This window comes from Hylobates moloch, unplaced genomic scaffold (genome assembly GCF_009828535.3).
Source record: "Hylobates moloch isolate HMO894 unplaced genomic scaffold, HMol_V3 SCAFFOLD_19, whole genome shotgun sequence".
Taxonomy (NCBI): Eukaryota; Metazoa; Chordata; class Mammalia; order Primates; family Hylobatidae; genus Hylobates; species Hylobates moloch.
In genome coordinates this window covers 7,528,584-7,545,779 of record NW_026652294.1, presented here as the reverse complement: position 1 = coordinate 7,545,779, position 17,196 = coordinate 7,528,584, and the positions used below count along the sequence as shown (strand labels likewise).

The window sequence follows — 17,196 nt, the reverse complement described above, 5'->3', positions numbered from 1 at the left end:
GTGTGTGTCATTTCTTCTCCCCCTTACAGTCTTTTGCATAGGAGGAGCATAGGCTCAAGGTGCATCTCAGCCCAGCCTTTCCTAACTCTCTGTGTGGATGTGGTCCTTCCTGCAAGGAGCAAGGCTTCTGTCTTCTCCCTGGCCAACTCCACGGTTGACACTTTAATGCAGGGAGAATGGACACAATCTTACAGGGAAGATGAGAAGAAGCAAAAAAAGAGATAGCCTCCTCCCAAACTTCATTCCACATCCCCACGTGAGCCATCTCAGGCTCAACTTGGGTTATCAACATGGAAAGAAGAGTAGGTTCTGTTGGCTTAATCATAAATCCATTTACAGTTACCATTGTCCATCAAACAAGCCAAACAATATTATAAGCAAATAATAACACCAAGTGCTCTCAGGTGTAGAAAGCTTTAAATTTGTCCTGGACTCACAAATATTATCTCACATTGTCCCAGGACCTTGGCACCTGCCATATCTACTCTTTCTACCAGATCTGCATATAGATTACAGCAAATCATTCAGATCTAGAGTCCAACATCCCCTTCCATGGAATTCTTCCGTGACCACTTAGGCAAACAGAGCCCATGCTCAACCTCCATCACTGTCACCTCCTTCTGCTTCATATCCGTAGCACTTCATGATGTGACAAGCTTGCTTGTGGTCTGTTTCCCCCTATCGGCCTGGAGACCTTGTGTAAGGACAGGGACTTTCCCTCCTTCCTAGCTCTATCAAGGTGTCCAGTCAAATGTCTAACAACACATGGGAGATGTTCATATATATTTGTTGAGTGGGTGAAAAAATGGGTTTCATTTGGTCTTTAACAGAATCCTTGGAGGTACCCAGAGCTTCACGGACAAACAGAGCTGAGACTAGAATGAAGCATGTAAAACACTTACCTAGGGTGCAACATTTAAGGAGGTGTCAAAAAAAAAAACTCTCAGAAATCAAGATAAGATTTTAATGCAATATTTTAAAAACCTCAATTAGTCAAAAAATCCACGATGAAGAAAATATCAACATTTTATATAAAGATTGGTTCACACTGTTTAGAATGTTTACTTGCCTCACCCTAATCTTGGCCTACAAATTTTGCATTTACTTAAAATTTTGATATTTTCTTCATCAGGGATTTTTTTTGCATTACTTTACAATTTTAAAATATTATTTATTTTGCTGAGTTTTTTGGTGACCCCTTACATTTTATTCCCTAGACAAGTGCCTCCCTTTCCCAAGTCCTGAAAGTCTACATAGAACAGCAGGTTTTCCTCGAAAAGCTCCTCTTTGGTCTAGCCGTGGCTTGCTGACCACACGCAACATAATAGCACATGATATGATTTGGTCCTGTGTCCCTGCCCAAACCTCATATCAAATTGTAATCCCTAGTGTTGGAGGAGGGGCCTGGTGGGAGGTGACCAGATCATGAGGACAGATTTCCCCCTTGCTGCTCTAGTGATAGTGAGTGCGTTCTCACAAGATCCGGTTGTTTAAAAGTGTATACCACCTGCCCCTTCTCACTCTTCCTCTTGCTCCAGCCATGTAGGACGTGCCTGCTTCCCCTTAACAATCCGCCATGATATAAGTTTCCTGAGGGCTCGCCAGCCATGCTTCCTGTAAGCCTGTGGAACCCTGAGCGAATCAAACCTCTTTTCTTTATATATTACCCAGTTCAGGTGTTTCTTTAGAGCAGTGCAAGAACGGACTAACACAGCATATGACTTTGTCTAGAAGTCTATCTGTAATTTGCAGTCATCTTCTTGGAGCGGGAACTGTCTGGTTCATGTAGTCACCCCCAGCCCATGAAATCAACACCCAATTAAAGAGAGAAAGCATAGGGAATGCGGTCACACATTCAACCAACATAACCTTCTCCAGTCACATGACCGTACCCCAGGTAACCCCTACTCTGAATTTGATGTTATGATTCCCATAAATATAATGACGCCATAAGTATACAAGGATATGCCCCTAATCGATCAAGGACTCTTCTGTGACTGAATTATTTTCCTTTGGCATTATGTTTGCGAGAGCAATACATGTTGATACACATTTTCTAGTTTAAGGATCAGGAAACTTTTTCTGTAAAGATCCAGAGAGTAAGTGTTTTAGCTTTCACAGGCCACGTGGCAGCGCTGAGTAGTTTCAGGCTGCAACTACTCAGCCCTGCCATTGTAACATGAAAGCAGTCATAGACTACACATAAAGGAATGAGCGTGGCTGTGTTCCAATAAAACTTTATTTACAAAAAGCAGGTGGTGCGCTGAATTTGGCCAGTGAGCCACAGTTTTGCCTGTCTCTTCATTCATTTTCACTCTTGGGAGCTCCAGTTTTTAATATCACAAAACATATTCACCTATTCTCCTACTAATAAGCTCCTATTTGAGTGTTTACTTTCCTGTGTTTACATTCCTTCAACAGGACAAAGGCTGTTGCTATGAATTTCTTGTATTTTCATATATTCATGGATAAGATTCTCTAGCATAAATACCTAGAGGTGGAATTGCCAGCCACGGGGCATGGACAGGTTCAATTTTCATAGATAATGACAAATTGTTCAAGAGTGATGAGATCAATTTATGATCCCAGCAGCAGTAAATAAGAATTCCCACTGCCACACAGCCTTGCCAACATTTGGCTACATCACACTCTTCGATTTTTCCAATCTGATGTGTGAAACAGTACTTATTAAGGTGTTAATTTGCACTTCCTAATTGCTAATTAGGTTGAGTGTCTTTTCATCAGTTTATTGGCCATTTGAATTCTTGAACACTTGAACTCTTGAAACAAGAGTCCCTTCCTTGGGAACTACCCATTCGTATTATTGGCTCATATTTGTTTTTCCGTTCTTATTGGAGTGTTTGCCTTCTTCCAGTTGATTTGAGAAAGCTCTTTACGTATTCTGGATACCCTTTTCCAGTTTGCAAATTTCTACTCCAAGTAAGTAACATTTTATGCCCTGATAAACAAAAGTTCATTATTTTAATATAGTCAAATTTATCATTTTTCCCTATGATTTGTGCTTTTGTGACTTGTTTAAGAAATTCTCCCCTTTTGAACCAGGTGACATGGGTTTGAATCTCAGTTACACTTGCTGGTTGTGCAGCCTCGAGGAAGATACTTAATATCCCAGGGCCTCAATTTCCTCTACTGTAAAATGGGTTCAATAACAGCACATGCCTCACAGGTAATTCTGGGGTGCTTGTAAAGCAATTAGTACACTTTCAGGCATATCATCGTTCTCCCCCTTAAACAGACATAAAGATCCCCCACAAGGACCCAAAAGGAGGGATGGGGATACCTTGCTTTCTAGCAGATCTGTGTTCTGCCAGAGTTCATTCCGCAACTTCTCTGATTTTTCTAGCTTCCGTCTTAGCGTTGTAAGCTCTTCCTACAAAAACAAACACATGAACAGAAACCATTCCAGACCAGAGATTAAGTTCCACCTATGTTAGGAGTGAGCAAAGCGCACCAAGTTTCAGTTAGAAGGAATAAACCTTAGCAATCTATTGCACAGAATGGTGACTATAACAAATAATGGTGCACTGTATATTTCAAAATTGCTTGTAAAAAGTAGGTTTTGGCTGGGTGTGGTGGCTCACACCTGTAATCCCAGCACTTTGGGAGGCCGAGGCGGGCGGATCACCTGAGGTCAGGAGTTCGAGACCAGCCTGACCAACACGGAGAAACCCCGTCTCTACTAAAAATACAAAATTAGCCAGGCTTGGTGGTGCACGTCTGAGATCCCAGCTACTCAGGAGGCTGAGGCAGGAGAATCGCTTGAACCCGGGAGGTGGAGGTTGCAGTGAGCCGAGATAGCACCATTGCACTCCAGCCTGGGCAACAAGAGCAAGACTCCGTCTCAAAAACAAAAAGTAGATTTTAAGTGCTTTCACCACAAAAAAAAATGATAAATGAAGTGATGGATTTGTTAATTAGCTTTGCTTAATCATTTCATATTGTAAACATATATCAAAACATCACATTATACCCCATAAATATGTACGATTACCCTTTGTAAATTAAAGATGAATTTTTTTTTTAAAGAATGGTTGGGGAACAGAGTAATTCAGCCAGCATCCATGAAGATACCCAGGTGCTAGGTTCCAACAAGAGACTTTTTTTTTTTTTTTTTTTTTTTTTTTTTTTTTTTTTTTTTTTTTTTTTTTTTTTTTTTGAGATGGAGTCTTGCTCTGTAGCCCAGGCTGGAGTACAGTGGCGCAATCTCGGCTCACTGCAAGCTCCGCCTCCTGGGTTCAGGCCATTCTCCTGCCTCGGCCTCCCAAGTAACTGGGACTACAGGCGCCCGCCACCATGCCCGGCTCATTTTTTGTACTTTTAGTAGAAACGGGTTTTCACCGTGTTAGCCAGGATGGTCTCGATCTCCTGACCTCATGATCCGCCCGTCTCGGCCTCCCAAAGTGCTGGGATTACAGGTGTGAGACACCGCGCCCGGCATTCAACAAGAGACTTTTTGTTTCACCACTTCGGAATGTCAATGTCTCAGTTCATACAAGTCCGGTCCAGCCCTGCCCAGTCTAGGGGCTGAACACAAATCATCAGAATGAGTCCCTTGCTTTGCCTGAGACTGGGTATGCCCAAGTGTGGACACCGTGCTCAGCACTTCATTCTCCAGGGACTGCCTTTCTGCCAGTGGCTCAACACTGCCTATGACAGCACCATTCAGAAGATGCTTCACTGCCCACCCACAGCAGGCAGGTGGAATGAACTATGGAGCAGACACACAAAGGAGGGCTCTGCAGCCATAAAGAGTGCACAAGGAGGAGCTCCACAAGAATAGAAACGGCAAGATTTTCCGAATACATTTTAAGTAAAAAATATAAGTCGAAGAAGAGTATATATAGTATTCTACTTTTTATGTAAGAAATGTAAGAACTAAATGTGTGTGTATATTTACTAATTTTTGCAAAATAATAACAACAAAAAGCATGAACCAGAAACCAATTGAAATAGTTATAAAAGATAGGTGGTGACAGGGAAGAATGATAGAAAAAGGGTGTTGTCTGAGAGGTAAAAAAAATAATAATAATAATAAAGGACTCAAAGACTCTGCCCATTGAGCTTCTCTGGGTTAAGTAGTGAGTGTTCATGAACCCCCAGGGTGGTAACAGTATCTCTAACCACCCACAGCCTAGACAGGAGCTGGGCATGGGACAGTGGATTATCTGCATTGATGGAGGCAGAGGAACATCTGGAAGGGGCATCAAGGCTGTTGGGCTGGGCATTCCTAGATCAAGAATGTTCAGGAATAGGGGCACAGGGTCCTGGATGCAAGCAGGAGGAGCGGGGTGTGGGGAGTAGCCACCCAGTACCCTGCCTGCCACATAGACTGACCTCCTTGGCTCGGAGCTGCTCATTTCCAATGGTGGCACTAAGTAGGGGCTGCAGGGAACCAAGGAGCTGCCACCATGGCCAGTCCTTGACTGCGAGGAACACAGCCACATTCTTCTGGATGCACTGTGCAGCCAGTCGGCGAATCTGCAGGGAAGGAGAACACAGACTGGAGGGTCCTTTCCAACCCAGGTGAGGATAAAGGAAGGAGATGAGGCAGAGGGTAGCAAAGGGGCTGGAGGAAGTGGAGTTATTTCCTGGTGGAAGGGACTAGATACCTTAAAACACACACACACACACACACACACACACACACACGGGCTTCCTTTCTTGTAGTCTTTTTGATATGTCAGGCTCTCTGCATCGAACATTATGTCATAATTTAGTCTTGCACGGCCAAATAATAATAGGAGAAAGAGCAAAAGAAACTATACAATAGGTTACATCTTACATGAGAATTTGGTTTAAAGGTCATCATGCGAGGCAAAAACTGCCACTGAAAAATCTCTAAAATTGCCCACAAATAACAATGTCCAAGATTATGTTATTAGCTTATATTGAAGGGAGATCATTTTCACAGTGTATTTAAACAGTAATTTCATGCTTCTCAAACTTGAATGTGCATCAGAATCCCCCGGAGAGCTTGTTAAACCCCAGATGGCTAGACACCACCCCCAAAGGTGCTGATTCAGCCACTCTGGGATGGAGCCTGGAAATGTGCATTTCTAACAAATCCCTAGGTGATGCTGATGCTGCTGGTCTGGGACCGCAGTTTGAGAAGCACTGACCTGCTTCATTCTTATCACTGAGGGGAACCAGAACAGCACTGACTGGCAGACAGGCCAAGAGATGCTTTTCCCTCATCACCATCACAGCAGCTGATTCTTGTGCAGCAGACATTGAGCTTCCTAAGTGCTAGGCACTGCCCTGAGCATCTCATACACCTCAATTTGGTCCTCAGTATAGTCCTAGGAAGATCATGTTATTTTACGTATTTACAGATGGGGAAAGTGAGGTTCAGAGAGATAAAGTCACATGCCCAGTGTCACCCAGCTTCTCAGTGCCAGAGCAGGCTTGAACCCTTGCAGTCTGGCTGCAGAGTCCAGGCTCTGAAACTCTATTCCACATCATTCCAAGGTATGAGCTACTTGAGACAGAAGGCCAGTGGGGTTGCCCACAATATGTTCATTATTCATGGTCTCATCTTTTTTCTCTTTCTGCCAAGTACATATACTTGAGTTTACAATTTCACATAAACTGGAGGCACATACAACAAAACTCCATTCTAGTAGTAGCAGTAATTAAGAATAACAATGCTAAGGTAATAGCAGCTAGAGTTTATTGAGCAATTACTATGTGCCATGTACTGTATTAAGTACACATCATTTCATCTCACCTTCACCCAGCTACTAAGATGTAGAGGTGGAATTCGAACATATATATTACTTGTTCCCAGAGCCATGTGGTTTTCTCTCTATTGTGCAGCTACAGAGAGGAAATTCAGTCTCCAGAGACCTCTGAAGATGGTGACCCTAAATGGGTCAGTGCTTCAAGCTCGACTTGGCCTTTGGTCCCCAAAACCTCAGTGGCTGGGCCCTGGTCATGCCCTGTCTGCTGACCTGTGAAAGTGAATTCCTCCAGAAACAAGACAGGTTGAAATCATGAATCGGCCCAGGAGGGCTTGGACAACCTCATGGCTACCTAGTGCAAGGCCGACCTCATGGATAATTTGATGTCAATGTCCCAGAAATAGTCATAACATCTTGCAAAGCCTCACTTAAAGTCTCACTGCTCAGGTTGGATCCTTGGACCAGGTGCACCGGTATCATCCTGAGAGACAGGCAGACCCTATGCCCGCTCATGCAAACAGCATGCAGTACCTTCAGCTTCTTGAATTCCTGGCGAGACAGAAAGCCCTTGCAAGCCGCCTGGAAGAGAACGATGCTCTGAGATACCAGCTTCTCTCGCTGCTTCTCAAGCCTGGAGATCACACCTGCCTTGAGAAAAACCTGGAGAGAGGGAAGGTTTCAGGTGAGTCCTCTGCTGAAGAAGGTTGTCTACAATGGGGGGTGCTTGCAAATCAGACCCCACTTCTCTTACCCATCTGCAATATTTGTTGGCAGTTGCCCTTTAAGTGGGAGGTGGGGGAGTCTAAATTATCAAAGCATTTTGTCTGCTGATGGCTCCTCTCTCCCTTCCCCTAGGCCCTGGATACTCAGTGTGGCCCACGCACCAGCAGCATTGGCACCACCTGGGTGCTTGTTGGAAATGCAAAATCTCGCACTCCATTCCAGACCTGCTAAATCAGAACCTGCACTTTAACACAATCCCCCGGGGATTCCTGTGCACATTCCTTTGAGAAGCACAGCTAGGATGGACTTGCCTAAACTGTTCTGTGCACAGTCACCACCTGGAAAGTGCAGTACATGCAGATTCCCAGGCCCCAGGAAAGGCTGGGTTGCAGGTTTAGGGCCAGGCCTGGGAATGTGAATATTTTGGTTAAGCACCCACAGCAATCTGAGTGAAGCAGTGGCTTAGAAACAACTCACTCCAGCCAGGCGTGGTGGCTCATGCCTGTAATCCCAGCACTTTGGGAGGCTGAGGTGGGCAGATCACCTGAGGTCGGGAGTTCAAGACCAGCCTGACCAACATGGAGAAACTCCGTCTCTACTAAAAATACAAAATTAGCCAAGTGTGGTGGCGCATGCCTGTAATCCCAGCTACTAGAGAAGCTGAGGCAGGAGAATTGCTTGAACCCGGGAGGCAGAGGTTGTGGTGAGCCGAGATAGTGCCATTGCACTCCAGCCCGGGCAACAAGAGCAAAACTCCGCCTCAAGGAAAAAAAAAAAGAAAGAAAAAAGAAACATCTCAGTCCAGCCTCGTAAGGAGGGGCAGAGACAGTGGGGGAAGGGATGGCAGTCTTTTTGGTCTGGAGAGCATGAGGCTGGGCTGGTGCCACCCACGGAGGTGCTGAGGGATCTAGCAGAAAACAGCTCTCGGTACACGATTTCCAGGCCGTAGCTCATCAATAATGGATGATGGCCTCTGCAGCACTCTGATCAATGCCTCCTCGGCACCCCACAGAGCCACCTTCTAGTAGACTGCAGGGAACAGGAATGAGGGAAGCTAGGACCCCAAGACTGACTGTCAGCAAAAGATTAAGGCAGAGAGTCCTGGAGGTTTGAGTTAAATGCTTTTCTGTGAGAACCTGAAGCTTCTGGGCCAGGCCTGCTCCTGCCAATGCGCAAGGGTAGCTCTGGTTTGCTGTGGTCGTTTTCTCATCTTCCCAGAGGCAGAGGGAAAATGCTCTTATGGTGGGATTTGAGTCAGTGACAGGGGAAGGAGTCATTTTTCTGATGCACTTACGCTGCTTATTTCTAAAAAGAGTCCCGTGTGTTTCTTTGTCACATGTGGTTTATAATCCCAGAGGGGGTTATCTGGAGACACTGGATAACTGTATTCATTGATGACATTATCAATTAATGGATAACATTTAGGGGGCACTTACTGTGTTTCGGAACTGGACTAAACAACCACTTGACATGCAGGTAAAACGCTTTACATGACTAATCCTATATGGTAGTTATTATGATTCTCACATTTTATGGAGGAAAAAACTAAGGCTCAAAAGAAAAAAGGCATTTGCCCACGATCCTTTACAAGCAAGTGGCAACCCCAGGATTTATTTTCCTCTATCTGACTTCAGACAAGACTACAATTATCGCTGAATAGCATGAACATTTGCACGGCACCTACATTTTCCAAAGTGCTTTCTCCTAGGTCTCTTTTTAATACCCAAACAGCTTTATGAGGAATCTACTGGCTCAGGCAGGTTATGAAATGGACTCAAGTTTGCATAATCAGTTGCCAACAAAGCTGAGACCTGAGCCCAGAACTTCAGGTTTATTTCCTGCACCCATTCTCAATGTCTGTCAACATGAAGCTGCCTTTTCTCATTCATTATGACACAAGCACTTGAAGTGCGAGGTTCAATTGTAATTTGATTCCAGGTGGAACAAAGGGTCTCGATCGATTCTCCATTACCCTAAACCTATTTTTCGTAATGGAGACCACTCATCTCTGACCATCTTGCCCTATGCCTTTTCTCAATGGGAAAATAAAAATTAGCACACCCAATTGGCACTAACTCTGTTTCCTAACCCTCCATGGCTTTGCAGAACACTTCCTATCAGACAGGGCCACCAAGACCATTAGTCTCGTTGAAATAAAGACACAATTGGCTCATTACCTATCAGATTGCTTCAATAATGACTGTATTAATTTCACAAGCTAGTGAGTCCCAAAAGCTCCTATAAAAAAAAAATCAATGATCAAAGTTATGACAGCACCAGTTCTTATATTACAATAGATGGCAGGTGCTGCCAAAACCACTATTGATTATGAAGCTTTCATTAAAAAGATAATTGGAAACAACCATACACAGAATGGGAATAAGCCTTTGCAGAATCTTATCTCAATTTCTGTTTTTTTGTTTTTTGTTTTTTGTTTTGCCTTTTAAGAGCATATTGCCGACCAGAAGGCTGACTGCACGTGGAATCAACACCTTTCCCACAAATGCCATGGCCCTCGGCACAAACCTTGATAAGGCGCCAGAGGCTGAAAAATCACGAAGAAAAATCTAAATTATTTGCTTTTCATGGGTCCAGCAGCTTATCGGATGCAAACAGAGTGTAACATCCCCAAAGCCCCACCTTTAAGGAATCCACGGGGGACAATACCATGCAAACTGTTTTTCCTCTAACAATGCTGAAGGCCCAGGTTTTAAAAAAATCTGATATGGCAACAGCTTCCATCCATATCTGGTACTGCCGAGGAATTAGCTCCTCTCCTCTTAGTCACTTTACAGATTAGAGGAGTTTAATTCTTTAAACATTAAAATGTTATCCTGTTTGATAAGCCTCTTGCCTCACTGACAAATGTATTCAGCAAGTAGTGACAGCCACCCCCTGTTAAATGACACTTTATGGGTCCCCACAGCCATCTTGGGAGGTAGAAAGTAACGGCCCCATTTTACAGGTAATGGAGGCTCAGGGAAGTTAAACCAGTCACTCAAGATTCACACAGTTAGGAAGTGGTGGAGCCTGGGTGTGGACTGGGTCAGCCGATTCTCTTGACCCCTGAGCTTCATAGCCTCCTCCATTATTACGTGTCAATCCCGCAATGCATAAGATGCTGCATCTGCTCTTAAAGGTCTCAGTATCCCCCAGCCTGGCCTCCAAAAGGACACATTGATCTTGATTTGCTCTTGACAGTTTCTCAGTCAATACCAAGTATTATTCAATAATAGTCATGTTTTATTATCTGAATGTTTAGGTGTACAGACTTCTTACTCCTGCCACTATAAACTGTGTGTAACGACTGTTTTCTTTCTTCTTCTGCAAGAGCTGCCAGGATCACAGGCACTGATTTTCATATTTATGACATAACTGAGTTATTATCTAGACCAGTGGTTCTCAGACTTGAGAGTGCATTGGAATCACCTAGAGGGCTTGTTATACAGACTGCCAGCCCTGCCCCCCTCTAGAGTTTCTGATTTGCTAGGTCTAGGGTGTTTCTAGCAAGCTGTTGGGTGATGCTGATGCTGCTGGGTCCAGGGCCCATACTTTGAGAACTGCTGGTCTAGAAGGATGAAGTTCCTGGAGCTGAAGAACAGTTCCCCAGATTCAGGATCATAAAGATCTATCTGTAAAGGATATGTTATGTACAGTCATGCACTGCGTAACGACATTTCAGTCAACAACAGACACATATACAACAGTGAACCCATAACATTATAATACCATATTTTTACTCGACTTTTTCTATGTTTAAATACTCAGATCCTTACTCTACTTTTTCTATGTTTAAATACTCAGATCCTTACCATTGTATTACAGCTGCCTACAGTATTCAGTGCAGTCACATGCTGTACAGGTTTGTAGCTTAGGAGCAATAGGCTGTGCCATCTAACCCAGGTGCGTCGTAGGCTATCCCATCGTGTTTGTGTGAGTACACTCTGTGATGTTCCCACAATGAAGAAATTGCCTAACCACTCATTTCTCAGAATGTATCCCCATTGTTAAGCCACACATGACTGTATTTGCATTCACAAGCAATTGGACCCAGAGTGTATGGAAAAGACCCTGGCATTTGGACCAATGCAGGTTTGCGTGGAGTCTGAACCCTTGGCTATAGATAGACCTTGAAAAGAGGCTTATTTCCCAGGGGCATAGCTTCCTCATCTGTAAAGCAGGAACACACTTGATATCTCACAGAAGACTGTGAGTGAGGAGCAAAGAAGAACGTGAAGTTGCCTCACATAGTACCTGGCTTGCGTGGGAGTCCAGTAACTGACAGGTTTATTCTCTCTATTGAAAAAGCCTTCAAAGACCTGGGATGCTGCAACTCCTATCAGGAGAAATTATCTTGAGATCACAGCAGAATAATAGCTTCCACCATATGCCTTAGCAGGACCAAGAGGCCAGTGGGGAGACACTAGCGGGTTTAGGGTGGGCTGAGGGGTGGTAGCCAGTGTAGATGGCTGTGAGCCCCCTGAGGAAAGGACCGCTCTCAGGGATGCATATGATAGGGAGGGCTCCATGAAGTACAAATAGCCAATAATGCCACCCTGGTGGGCTCCTGGAGAGCAGAACCCTCCCAGCACCTCACATAGCTCCTGGAGGTGGAAGGCAATTGACAAAGTTTTCTTTTTTTTTTTTTTTTTTTTTGAGACGGAGTCTCGCTCTGTCGCCCAGGCTGGAGTGCAGTGGTGCAATCTCGGCTCACTGCAAGCTCTGCCTCCCAGGTTTCCGCCATTCTCCTGCCTCAGCCTCTCCGAGTAGCTGGGACTACAGGCGCCCGCCACCACGCCCGGCTAATTTTTTTTTTTTTTTGTATTTTTAGTAGAGACGGGGTTTCACTGTGGTCTCGATCTCCTGACCTCATGATCCGCCCGCCTCAGCCTCCCAAAGTGCTGGGATTACAAGCGTGAGCCACCGCGCCCGGCCGACAAAGTTTTCTTAAATGGCATTAATCAACCAGTAAGTAACTAGGTGGGGAAATGTGTGGAGTAGTCTTTCTTTTGGTCTGTTCCTCTCCAATTTTCCTTCCCTCCCTCCCTCCTTCCTTCCTTTTTTTTTTTCTCTGAGACAGAGTATCATTCTATTGCCCAGGCTGGAGTGCAATGGCATGATCTCAGCTCACTGCAACCTCCACCTCCCAGGTTCAAGCGATTCTCCTGCCTCAGCCTCCCAAGTAGCTGGAATTACAGGTGCACACCACCACACCCAGATAATTTTTATATTTTTTGTAGATATGGGGGTTTCACCATGTTGGCCAGGCTGGTCTCGAACTCCTGACCTCAGGTGATCTGCCCGCCTTGGCCTCCCAAAGTGCTGGAATTACAGGCATGAGCCAACACTCCTGGCCTCTAGTTTGTGTTTCTAAACTGTGTCCCTTTCCCCTGCCCCCACTCCTTGGTCCTTGAGTTTACAATCTCCGTGCCCCACTTCCCAAACTATAATCCATGGAACACTAGCTCCAGAAGATGGTACTGGGTATTCCACACAAACAAAAGGCTGAGGGTTCCACAGTCAAATAGTTTGAGAATCCCTAAATATCATGTTTCCCACCTTGAAAACTTCAGCGTATACAAGCATATCAGGGAAGTGTGAAATTCTGTTCTAAATATCTGAGCATATTTGGAAGAGCTTTTGGCTCAACGCCAGTTTGGGAAAAGCTATTTCTGTCAACTTGAATAATCACAGGCTTTCTTCTCAAGCCCCTTCTTTCTTTTCCCTTACTGCTGCTCATCAGCTATGACTATAGCTGTGTTACAGCTGGTTGCAAAGTAGAAGTTAAAAGGCTGTGAGTGAAGATGAGCAGTTCTTCTCAGGTTTTATGACAGCTCTTTCTGAGGCTCAGAAGGTCATCTTGAAGACCAGAATGCTAATTCTTCCAAACCACTTAGGGTCCCCAGGAGTGAAGCCTCCAAGAAATGGTATTTCCCAGTGTGATTTCAACCCATATTATGACATTGTCTCTTCAGGACCTTGTAAGATAGGCAGGGCAGAAAATCATTAGCTCTGCTTTCAGTTTGGGAAAAAGGAGAGACACACAGAGGTAATGGACAACTGAGGTAGGACAAGAATCAGGTCATCTCTGGGTCCTTGATCTGATGGGGAGAATGTTGTAAGAAAGCAGCTCTACTCACTTGGCTGTGCCCCACAGCCACCGCGTTCTTTTCCAGATCCAGGGTCTCCAGGAGCTCCTCCACGGCCTGGGGAGAAAAGAAGAGAGAAGTCAGAGAGCATAGAAGGTAGGAGGATCCTAAAGTGTAAAGTCAAGCTGGCTCGATCGCTGATGCGCCAGGACGGAGGATGACCCCACGTCTGTGAGCTTTGGCTAACGGAGCCCCACCTCACACAGGAAGGTGCAGATGCTGAGCACCTACTGTGTGCCATCCACTCTGCCTTCACACATACACCAATTTGTTTCATCCTCCTATTTTACAGGGCAGAAAACCAAAGATACGAAATGAAATAAACGATGCAGCTGTTAGGGAAATCAGTACAGAGATTCCTCAAATAATTAAACATAGAATTACCAGATGATCTGGCCATCCCACTTGTGTGTATATACGTAAATGAACTGAAATCAGGGTCTTGGCCGGGCGCGGTGGCTCGCGCCTGTAATCTCAGCACTTTGGGAGGCCGAGGCGGGCGGATCACAAGGTCAGGAGATCGAGACCATCCTGGCTAACACGGTGAAACCCCGTCTCTACTGAAAATACAAAAAAATTAGCCGGGCATGGTGGCATGCACCTGTAGTCCCAGCTACTCGGGAGGCTGAGGCAGGAGAATGGCATGAACCTGGGAGGCAGAGCTTGCAGTGAGCCAAGACTGCTCCACTGCACTCCAGCCTGGGCGACAGAGCAAGACTCCATCTCAAAAAAAAAAAAAAAAAATCAGGGTCTTGAAGAGATATTTATACATTTGTGTTCATAGCAGCATTATACTCAATACCCAAAAGGTGGAAACAATCCAAATGTCCATTGATGGATGAATGGATAAACATTATGTGGTCTATCCATACAATGGAATATTATTCAGCCTTAAAAAGGAAGGAAATTCTGACACATGCTACACATGGATGAACCTCGAGGACATTATTCCAAGCCAAATAAGTCAGTCACAAAAGGACAAGTACTGCATGATTTCACTTATAAATGAGGTACTCAGAGTAACCAAATTCATGGAGACAGAATAAAGAATTACGGTGGCTAGGGGTTAGAGACGGGAAAATGAAGGCTTATTGTTTAATGGGTATAACGTTTCAGTTTTGCAAGAGGAAGAGCGTTGTGCAGATGGATGTTGTGATAGTTGCACCACATTGAGAATATACTTACTGTCACTGAACTGTATGCTTAAAATGGTTAAGATTAAATTTTATGTTATGTATATTTTAATACATACACACAACAAAAACTAAATGAAGGGGCTTTTTTTCAAGATTACAAGTTTGCACACAGGGCAGAGACAGATTCCCATGAAGTTCTTTCTGGCCACAGCTATGTCTTGAACAGTACTGCATGCCTAGTAATTCACTAAGTCCTCCTGTGACAGCCTCCCCACTGTGCTTCTCTCATTGCTCTTGCTGGTGACTGCCTCACTCCCACAAATATTTGCTAAATAAATGACATGGTCAATAACCTCACCTGCCTGACCTACATTATGGCAGAGCAGCCTGTGTTTTCTGTACGCACTATAGTACTATTATTTTTTTTTTTTTTTTTTTTTTTTTTGAGATGGAGTCTTGCTCTGTCGCCAGGCTGGGATTCTCCTGCCCCAGCCTCCCAAGTAGCTGGGACTACAGGCGTGTGCCACCATGCCCGGCTAATTTTTGTATTTTTCGTAGAGACGGGGTTTCACCATGTTAGCCAGGATGGTCTCCATCTCTTGACCTCATGATCCGCCTGCCTCAGCCTCCCAAAGTGCTGGGATTACAGGTGTGAGCCACTGTGCCCAGCCTATAGTACTGTTCTATACACACAGTAGGAGCCCAATAGATATGAGGACTGAATGAATAAACACCCAAACCAGAGAGATTTCATAGGGAGGAAAAGCAGCCCCATGTAGGAGAAACAATTTTACTCAAAGAGATTTCTGGATGCAGCATGGACCAATCGCCATTTAATGGAATCTTCCCCTTGTCAAATAGTGGTGCAGGCTTTGAAACAATCAGCCAGAGATTTGGACTCTCAGATAAACCCAGGTTGTGCCTGGTTGCTTAGTGACTGCCAATTCCCCTCCCACCCACCCTCATACCACCCCTCATTGGTCTTTCATTCACTGAAAATCAGAAAGTCTATTTTAAGAATAAACTGTCAGAAAAGTAATTGCAACGCTCAGGAAGCAAAAGGTATTATGAGGCTGGAGTAATTTAGTAAATGTGTTTCAATTCCATGGGTCAAAGACACGACAGAAAACTTCCTAAGATATAAAAAAAAAAAAAAAATCCTTATTAAAAGTCTAGTCCCAGACTGCAATCAGGAAGGAAGCTCTATCTTCCGACCTCTTGGAAGAACATTCCATGACACTCTTCCAAAATTTCAGTGGTTTCACTTATCACATTTTAGCCAAACATGTTCCAAGGGAGCTGTAGGTGGTAGAAATGAATAAAACCAATATATCCAAAATATAATGCCTTTTTTCTCTACACTAGAAGAAAAAAACAATAAAAAGTTGACTGAAGATAAGATGGATGGATTTTTACAAGGAAATATATGACCAATGAAATTTTTCTAAGTGTACCTTGGAGGTAAAGTCTATGGCAGATGTTTTGGGGGAAAAAAAATCATGATCCAGAGTCAGATCCATCTGGGTTCAGATCTTGGTTTTATCACTCCATAAACTGTGTGGCCTTGGGGAAGTGCTTTACTCTGAGCCTCAGACTCCATTCAGAAAGATGGGGACAATAACGGCACCTGTTTCCGAAAATTCTGAGGCTGTGCTTGTGCAGGGCTACATAGCACCTGGCAATATAGTAAGCACTCAATAAATGTTAGGAGTTATTTCGTCCTCGTAGTCACCTCTGTTTTGGTCAGAACCTTGGAACAGTACTGCAAAACATGAATGAAGGCCCCCATTTCCAGACACGCTTCAAACCCTGCCAAAGCACGTGCTCAACCCACCATAACTGAGGCTCCTTCTCCTGCTCTTGGCTTTCTGAGAACTCTTTAGATGTCTATGTAGCTAAGAACGTTAGCCCTAACACAGATATTCTGTTCTGTTGATCTCACTTTGCATATAACAAAGCTTAGATTCAAACAGTGGCATGAGTGGGTAAGTGCGGGTATTAAAATATACAACTGACCCTCTTCTCCACCTTCAAAGTGGTGAGAATATTCCCTGACTGAACCATACAGCAATTCAGAGAATTAATTGAAACTATATGAAAAGGACTTTATAAATTACTTTGCACTTAAATGCTGTTATTTTTATCCCCATTTAACATTACAATTAGATTGAACCATACGAAACTGCCATTGGTTTAGGTCAAATATCAATCACTTCATTTAGTTCAACATAATGTAATCATTGTCCAACAACCAGTTGGTGGAAAAAGACACAGGAAGGATCCAAGTGACTGTTAAGAAATTCCTCCTTGTCCTGTGTCTTTATGGAATCACCTCTTCCATGTACTGGAATTGCCCAGGTAATTGAAACTTATCCTTTGCAGCATAAAATGCTGCTTTTTCGTGAGTCAAATGTGGCCATTTTGCTCCAAGAAAACACAGTTTTCAGTCTGTTTTTGAGTCTGAGCCCTGCTCCAACTGCTTTACAC

At 44.2% G+C, this 17,196-nt stretch overlaps 1 protein-coding gene across 1 annotated transcript in view; it reads right to left on the bottom strand.

The window, feature by feature from the left end:
* Positions 1–17,196, bottom strand: part of MYO18B (myosin XVIIIB) — a 256,961-nt gene that overhangs the window by 149,220 nt on the left and 90,545 nt on the right. Inside the window, exons 18-21 of the mRNA XM_032139582.2 lie at positions 13,565–13,630; positions 7,233–7,361; positions 5,356–5,499; positions 3,302–3,391 (exon numbers count right to left, since the gene is read on the bottom strand). Of these exons, the coding sequence (XP_031995473.2) occupies positions 3,302–3,391; positions 5,356–5,499; positions 7,233–7,361; positions 13,565–13,630 (429 nt within the window). The remainder of the gene's footprint in view (positions 1–3,301; positions 3,392–5,355; positions 5,500–7,232; positions 7,362–13,564; positions 13,631–17,196) is intronic.